Source organism: Cuculus canorus, chromosome 12, assembly GCF_017976375.1.
Source record: "Cuculus canorus isolate bCucCan1 chromosome 12, bCucCan1.pri, whole genome shotgun sequence".
In the NCBI taxonomy this organism is placed as follows: domain Eukaryota; kingdom Metazoa; phylum Chordata; class Aves; order Cuculiformes; family Cuculidae; genus Cuculus; species Cuculus canorus.
In genome coordinates this window covers 8738611-8747309 of record NC_071412.1, presented here as the reverse complement: position 1 = coordinate 8747309, position 8699 = coordinate 8738611, and the positions used below count along the sequence as shown (strand labels likewise).

At 44.2% G+C, this 8699-nt stretch overlaps 1 protein-coding gene across 3 annotated transcripts in view; it reads right to left on the bottom strand.

Moving 5' to 3' along the window:
- Positions 1–652: 652 nt before the first annotated feature.
- The window catches only part of NTRK3 (neurotrophic receptor tyrosine kinase 3), a 210731-nt gene continuing 202684 nt past the window's right edge, over positions 653–8699 (bottom strand). Inside the window, exons 17-18 of one of the 3 annotated variants that reach the window (XM_009561403.2) lie at positions 4112–4270; positions 653–1193 (exon numbers count right to left, since the gene is read on the bottom strand). In XM_009561403.2, the coding sequence (XP_009559698.1) occupies positions 1008–1193; positions 4112–4270 (345 nt within the window). In that variant the 3' untranslated portion in view covers positions 653–1007. The remainder of the gene's footprint in view (positions 1194–4111; positions 4271–8699) is intronic. The other 2 variants (XM_009561405.2, XR_008451836.1) reach the window with 2 other exon arrangements.

Genomic DNA, 8699 nt, shown 5'->3' with positions numbered 1-8699 from the left:
CGTGCACACGAAAATGGGTTGGGGATGATTCAGGACCGGGTCTCCATGACCCCCCCCCTCAACTCCCTCACACAGTCCCTTTGGTCCCACTGCTCTCCCAGTCCTGGGAGCAGCCAGCGTGGGGCAGGAGGGAGGTTTGGGTCTGGCCGGCTCGTGGTCTGTGAGAGGGTGGCTGGTTCCTGGTGTGTGTTTTACCCGTAGGTGCCACAATCCTTTGACTGTGTGTTCGAAAGCCTTGAGTCTATACATTTAAGAATCAGCAAATTAGAAAAACTGTCCTGAAATGTTGGAGGCAGGAAAAAGGCAGGAAGGTAAAAAGGGATGGGGAAGGGCTGAGAGGGACGGAGAGAAAGGGTTGGTAAGAGTTCATCCAGGGGCAATACCCTGGCTTTGTGCCCATCACCTGTGGGCTGGGAAGGAGGCAAGGATGAAAAGGGAGGACTGATTTCACACATTCAGTGCATATCATACAAGCAAGGCAAGGCTTTCCCCCCAGGACTCCTACCCACGATGGCATTGCTGCTATGGACAGTCTAGAGCCCTGCCCAGCAGCCTGAACCATACTTGCAGCAAGGTTACAATTCACTGCTTCATTGCTCAGGGGAAGATACCTTCTCCTTTCTTTCTCTTTTTTTTTTTTTTTAATTCTATATTTTTTTTAGTACTTTTTTCTCCCTTTTTTTGTTTCTGATTTTTTTAAAGTCTCATAATTTTCTGTAACAGCAGCTTCTTTCTGTATTGGTTTGGAAGTTATATATAGAGAGATATCTATAAATATATATAAGCCAAACTGCCTTACAGGTTGTTGTTTTGTGAGATTTTTGTTGGTTCGCTTTTTGTTTTGTTTTTTTCAGTGTTGTATGTGTAGCAGGCACTTGAGTTTATATGAAGATGTTTGCTTGGGAGCTGAGGGGCAAAGGACTTGGGAAGGGGAGAGGGAAGGAAGGAAGGAGGAAAGGAAGGAAGAAAGGAAGGAAGGAACAGGGACTTTCGACAAGTGGCCACTGTTAGCCAAGGATGTCCAGGTAGATTGGTGTGGCCTTGCCCAGAGCATGAAGGATCTTGTAGATCTCTTTGATATTGAGCCGTTGCTGAGGTTCTCTCTGCCAGCAGCCCAACATGATGTCATAAACCTCCTTGGGGCAGACTCGAGGCCTTTCCAAAACTCGGCCTTGGGTAATGCACTCAATGACCTGAAAGAAAGAAAACAAAGAGACATTGCACACCAGTCAAGCAGCTACTTCTTGACTTACATGGTACTGTTTAGTGAATGGGAGTGCTGAGAAGCCAAGAGGTCTGCAGATCCTCAGCACTCACCTGTTTGTGTGGTATTAATGATAATTTTACAGTGAAAAGTTTGTCTCTAGCTGCAGTCTTGCAGTTCCCAAAAACCTGCATTTGACACCTACCTACCTCAACGCACCCTCCAAACAGGAGGCCACTAGTAAATGAAATGAAATATGAAGTTTAAATTTATGATGCAGTATTTCCTGTCAGTTGAAAAAGAAAAAAATGCCTTAATATCCTCAGAGAAAAGTAATCCTTTGCACAGCTGAAATGATACTTTTTCCCTGAAAATCAAGAATCCTTTCCATTGCAAAGCCAAGGAGAATTCTACAAGGGACAGTTCAGAGCATCTTTTCATACCTCCATCTTCAAGGACAACTTTGCCTCATTTTGACATAGCAAAGCATCTGAAAGGATGCAATTCCATGTCAAATCACATCTCTGATGAATAAAAAGAAATTGTGGTACTAACACTTTCTTCTGGGTCAGGTCAGTGCTGCAAATGAGAGAAATGTGAGCTCTCGGATAGAATTAAAGTATCTTCAGAGAGATGCCATTGGAAAGGACGCCCCTAAGTGTCTGTGTTTTGTTCACCAGAAAAATGGACGCAAAGAGAAGGGAGGTATGGTTTGTTAGAGAGCTGCTATTACTGTCTGGCCTCCTTGGTTGGAGTTGATGAGTCCCAGCATTGCAGTGTGCAAGTGACCTGCCACGCTCTGCAGATAAACACAGATCCCAAGCAGTGTGCTGAGGGAAGCCACTCAGCAAGGGGTGTTTGGAATTTATCATTTATGAATAGTAATGGGCTCGCCACACAGCTCAAGGGATACTAATCACCTTGCTGTTTGCATATAAATATAGAGGGGAGAGATTAGGACCTGCTGAAAGCACAGGGAGGAAAACGCACACAGAGAGAAGCCTGCAATGCCATAAAGCTACTGGCAGTGATGACTTGTGGGAGGACATTAGTTATGGTGTCTGACAGGACATCCTGAAGGCGCACAAGAGGCCTGTGCTGGGCCCTTTCTCTCCAGGGCAAAGGAAGGGCACAGACAGGTGTCAATGGTAGGCCTCAAGCTTTCTCTCAAGGTGGTGCCCTGCCTCAGTTGTCTTTTCAAATAGGGTGTCTTCTAGCCTTGAAAAAAAACCTGCTGAAAGTGCTCTCGGGGTATGAGGCCATGCAGATGCCACCGGGGGGAGTGGGCATCCCAACCTTGACAGTGCCTGCACTCAGCAGCAGCAATGCTCAGCCAGCCTGGAGTGATAACACGGTCCAGTCCTGGCAGCCTGGAGCTCAGCACAGGCTCATTTAACCTGCCCCTCCACGGTGCTCTGCAGCCGGGGCCAGGCTGCTGTTGAGACTTGCTTTGCTGTCTCACCATCCAGGAGCTGGTGGACGTGTCAGTACTCCGCAGCTACTCAGGTTCTGCCCACCCCTCCACAAACTGTGAAAAATGAGCCAGATGAGAGTTAATGTAGCTTCTTCCCATCAGAATAGTGTGGTCTAATGTGTAAGTCTTCAGCTCTCAGAAAGAAGTGAATACAGAAAAAGGAGAGGAAAGGGTTAGAGTTTTACACAGATGGTAGAAAAGCCAACACAGCTGTATCTGTGCAGATTTTAGCTAGCCCTCCTCCCTGAAGATTAGGGGTGACTATTTTCATTTCAGTTGCCCTGCAAAGGAAACTGAGGCAGAAAGCACAAGGCCAACTGAGCTGTCATATTCCAGCATGTCTATCACCCATGCACAAGCTGTATGTGCTCATTTGTGTGTGTTTGTATTTACCCTCCCAGGGAAATGCAAGAGCAGCTCATTAAATGGCATGACAAATAACTTCTGTCGCTGTCAATTCCACTGTTTGTGTCTCTAAAATGTTTGCGTGTGCTACTTTGGGATATATAGTCAGGCCCCATTGAGCACACGAATGGGCAAGTATTAGAGCTGTAAAGCAACACCTTGGATTTGCCATCTCTGCAACTAACTTAATTAAGGGATCTGTATCCAGAAAGCAGAAAATGCACATTTCTCATTACAAAAGGTGAAATTTCTGAAATCCATTAGATACACAGTAGGATAAAAATGTGCAAGGTTCCCACACATTGCTATGTCAATGCATCTTGTTCCTCGACTATAATACCCCCTGCTATTCTGAGCAAAAATCTTCCAATGCATTTCTGCTGATGTACTTCAAACTTCAGCTCTGACACTCTGCTAATCCCAGCCAGCCTTCCCTCAACATTTTTACACTACAGCTCTATACTGATGGGCTGCAACTTTTGCTATTCAAAGAAATAACAAGGACAGACCAGTTCCTTGGGTCCCACCCTCAAAGAACTGAGGCAAACCATTTAATAGATATCCCTATAGAAAAAAGCCCCACAGAAATGCCATGTGCTATATAATAGACTTCAAATACTTTCTCATAAACTGAAGATTGCAGTAAGACCCCCAGCTATAAAGTAAGGAGGAAGAAAGCAGAGGAAATGCAGGACATGACAACAGTTTAGATTCCAGCAATAATTCAGGTATCTTCAGTTCTGGCAGCACCCCAAGAGATTATCAGATGTGGCTGTTATGGAGGAATGTCAGGAACTTAAAAGGGAGAGACTGGGAGTGAGACAGTACATGGCTTTGACAGAACCCTTTGATTCCTGCGCCTCAGTTTCCCTAGCTCTTAAGTGGAAATAATGAGACTTCTCCCATGGCTTCGCCTTGGGAGTGCCAAGGTGGGCACCACCTCTCTATGAACTGCTTTGCAAGCAATATGAAAAGGAGACATGGTAAAAAGTACAGTTTCCAGCTGAGGTGTCTCAGTACTGTGGTACCTCTGTGTTTGAGAGCTGAAACCAGGGCTGCTTCCCATATGTGAAGATCTCCCAGAGTATCACCCCAAAGCTCCAGACGTCACTCTCTGTTGTGAACTTCCTGTACATGATGCTCTCCGGAGGCATCCAGCGGATAGGCAGCATAGTGTGTCCTCCAACCTAGGTGAGGGCAAAGACATAAGGAAAACTGAGTCATGAGAGCCCTAAGGAAGCGGTCAGCCCTGATGTTATGTGGACAAACTTAGGGGCTCCCTGAGAGCTGCATCAACAAGGAGCTATTCAAAAAACCTGGGCTGGCTACTGCCTCCCTGACTGCCTATGAGCTTACCCACCAAGCCCACCTGGTTATCATGATGAAAAGTGAAATGTTTCAAGATAAATGACGTCCTCTCCTCCCAAAATAGCTTGTAAAGAAATCAAATGACAAAATGCCAAGAGTGTACTCCAGCCCTACAGTCTGATGAATCAGGAAGCAAGGAAAGGAATAGCGTCCAGCAAAGTATTGTTCTCAGTTTTGCAGGGCCTCAGTGCACTGAGGCACCTACCAGAAATACAGCATGAGGTTTGTTCCTCTTCAGTAAGGTTTTCTAAAACCCATACACAAGCATCTACACGTCATCTAATCACGTGAAATATTTTGTGCTCATAAAACTGTGCTACAGGCCTTTTGAAATAGTGCTTTGAATATGTAAATGACTGCAGGACCGCACTGCAAAAAGGCGGTCTGCTTATAAAGAACAGGCTCTTACAGGCAGGGATATGCCCAGCATTTAACGGAGGGAGGAAAACCAGCCCCATGGGAGAGTTTGGAAACGGAAGAACACAGGGGTGAAGTCCCATTGTATGCCAAGCCAGGCAAAGGCACTTTCTCAGTCAGGATCCACCCTTCTCTAGGACACATGAAATTAGCAGGTATACAGCAGGTTTGAAGGATACATGCAAACAGTTTGAAAGCAGATGGATTTACCTTTGGATTCACTAGAGATTTCTAAACAAGTGTCTCTGAGCAGGACAAGTTTTTCACTGTTCTGTTCTTCTACATAAGAAGCACCATCTGTGGGGAAATAGCTAATTGATAAGAGCAGCCGGTGCTAGAAGCAGTTTGGCTGCAAGTCTCCAGCACTTGTTTCTGCGACTAGTAAAGTGTCCAAGGTTTTAGTAGTGATGAGAAAGAGTGCTTTTGCGGTGCTGTTTGGAAGACTTCTTGTCTCATTACAGATACCAAAAAAAGTAAGTGCTAATAACTTTGTAGTACTGCAACTGAATCGAACAGGCAGAAATCTCTCTGGTCCTATGAAGGATTAGGGGAGAAGGTATCTGATAGGTTTCTGCTATATGTGTGGCTATTCAAAATAATTAGATTGTTGTGCTTGCTTGAATGAAAATGTTTCTTGTACAAACAAAAGCTCTTCTCTGAGTTGCCAGTTTTCCTTAGCTCCCACAGGTTTCTCTGTCTGATTAAGCAGAACTAGCATGTAGAAGGGTCAGTACAAAGACACACTGTAGTGTCTGGAAGCTAGAGGGACAGTGCTAGGGAGGTGTGTTGGAATACAGCGTGAAATAGTTATGATGCTTAGCAGGCTTTCTGCATGGAGGGTGCAGGACAGACTTATCTGGAGTTGAACACAATTTGGACTCGGGCTTGCAGTGTTGTAATCAGAGGTCTGCGGACCAGCCTTTTTTTTCTAAATCTGAAACAGACCCTCCCTCAAAAAAGTGAAAGATCTTTAAAAGTCTCAGGAACATCCTTCTTTCCTAAGTGCTCAGAACTGCGATGCATGAAGAGAAAAAGTTTGTCACAGCTCTACAACTCCTATTTACTCAGCTTGCTTGTCTGAATTCCCAAGAACGTCCTCTCAGAAGGGAAATGGAAATATGCTTTTCTTTGTTTGTTCCTTTGAAATCCTGGCTGCAATTTTAGCTCTTTCCTGCATTCTCAGCTTTTATAAGTTGCTTTTCCTTCTTGTGGAGGTCTCTGAGGAAATGTTATTGACAGAAGAGGACATACATCAAACTTGACTGTTGCAAAAATTGTTTTGTGCTAATGCTTATTTTGTTCTTCTTAAAGTAGCACTAACTCTTCAGCTTTCCAGCAATCTCAGAATGATTATTTATTGCAAAGCTCTCTAGATTTGCAATATCCTGAATCTTGCAGAATCATTTGAGACTACCAGTAGTACAGTGTGTTGAGAAGACTTATTTCCCCTTTGCATAGACCTTACGGCAGTTCAGGATCTATGAACCAGGTCCTCAGCCTACACATACACAAAGAGTATTACAACAGTTTTGCTTAATGGGAGGGCTCTGATTTACACCACTTGAGAATATGGACTTGAAAGCAGAGCAGAGAAACCAGTAGGCCCACCCCAGTTTTAAAAAGCTAAAATAACACTGAGGTCTTTGGTCTCTCCTAGACACATCTTGGTAAAGGACTGATGGTCAAGTGACATACATAGTCAATGGCTGGCCCAAGAACGTGATGACACAGTCTTGGCTTATCTTATATGGTGGAGTCCAGGGACAGCCAAAGCATTAATCTCAGTCCCGTATGTCATATGAGATGTATATTTTACTAAAAATTAATCAAGTAATAAGTAATAATCAAATTACTTTTGAGTGGAAGAAAAAAAACCAAATAATGCTCAGAAACATGTGGATTCCAAAATACAGTTCAGCTATGCTTGTAGGTGAGGAGGTATTCTTTGCATCTCAAACAGTGTGCCACATTTCTGAGCACAAATGTTAAGTCTTGCATTTACTAGCTAACTATAAGCAGAACAGGCATCAATTAAACTGCACCATAAAACCACTCCAATGTCTCGCCTAGTACATAAGGCTGACTATTACATTTTAAAGAATCACCTTTGACTGTCCCTTACTGCTTCTCTCGCAAACTGATTAGGATTAAAATTCCCATTTCACAGATGAGAAAACAGATGCAGGAAGGCAGGGAAAGGCCCTGTTCTGAAGCAGTGTAGCAAATGAACACTAAGTCAAGTTTTCCTGGTCTGCAGCCAGCTGTACCCTGTTATTTGCTGATGTAGCAAAATGATTTAGAGCTGAGCATAGATGGATTGTGCTACTGATGCTATAGGAAGCAGACTGTGTCTAGGGTGACAGAAATCCTTTATATAATGTGTAGTGGCTCTGATCTGTGTTACGCCAGTGTAGATCTGCACATGATTCCCATGGCTACATACTTCTTCTACAGGACTAGCTGTTGCCAAAAGCTTAAGAGCAAAATGATGCTATTAAATCAGGCTAAAAAAAGAAGGGTTCTATTTCTTTCTTTTGCAAAGCGACTTTACATAGCACGTCCTTGGCTCTGGAAAGAACTGTTATCATGTCTTTAGAGAGAAGCCGAAAGCCTCCATTTGCTCAGAGCTGGGTCTGTCAGGTTTCAGAAATTAGTGACCATGCAGGACCGATGCTTGTCAGGAGCATGCTACTTCTGAGTCTTTTCTAAAGCAGTCATGTCATTCTCCCACCCTCCTACCCTGCCTTCCTCCTTTCCCCAAGAGGCCAGGGATGGGGAGCCCAGCTATCATGCAAGCTCATCTTCTAAAGGCCTCTGAGGGTGAAATATCCTCAAACAGTGGCATTGCAACATCTCCTCTGGATGAAGTCCAGAGCCTGGAAGAGGGATTTGCTTTCAAGCAATAAGGCAAGTAAATCCTCTTCTGTTCCTCCCTTTATGTTGTATGATTTTGCCAAGCTCACCCATTCTCCTTGTTACATTAATGCTTCATAGACCTGCAGACTGGCCTCTTTATCCCATTGCCATGGCTGTCTAGCTTTGCTTGACATTTTTAGCTTTCTGACTTTCTCCCCCTAAACCAACTCCTCATGCCAACACTGACACATTATTCCCACTGCTTTGCTCATTCAGTTTGCAGTACTATCTTGGTAATATATAGAGCAACTAGTAAATATTCTCTGAGTGGCCAAAGTTTCCTTCTTCTGCCTCCATTTCAATGAGTAGGTGCAATATCACCTACTCATTTCTGGCTCTTTCTACTGGATAATCCCAAGTGCATGACCTGGTCTACATCCACATTTCTGACACTCCAGTGTACCTGGCCTCTGTTCTGAAGCCTCAATACACATCCAAGGCCATAGACTTGCAAGATAACCAGCCACTCCTTTTGAGCAGCTTATTGCAGTATTAGATATGAACCTTGGGGAGCTGGGGGAGATTCATGAAAGGCCAGCATTAATGGCCATTAGGGAGAGAGATAATTACTTAATGCTAGTAAAGCACTTCGACGATGTAAAGCTATGTAAGTGCTGTGTATGACTAGTATTATAAGGCTCGAGGTTTATCTGCTACCAAGGAAAGCTAGTGTCTAGGGAAAAAATTCTCCTTGTCCCAGCTTTCTGAATGACATCCAGCTGATTAGGAAGGAAAAGGATGACATATTATTCCCAATGAGTTCAACAGTACAGGTGAGTAGCAGTGTCTGGTGAAGGCTGTGCAATATACCCACAGTTTGGGCCACTAACAGAGACAGCATGGAAATCAAAACCAGAGTAGGGCTGAAAAGCCTCATGAGGACTGCGGACTGGTGGGAATCCAGATCCTAACATG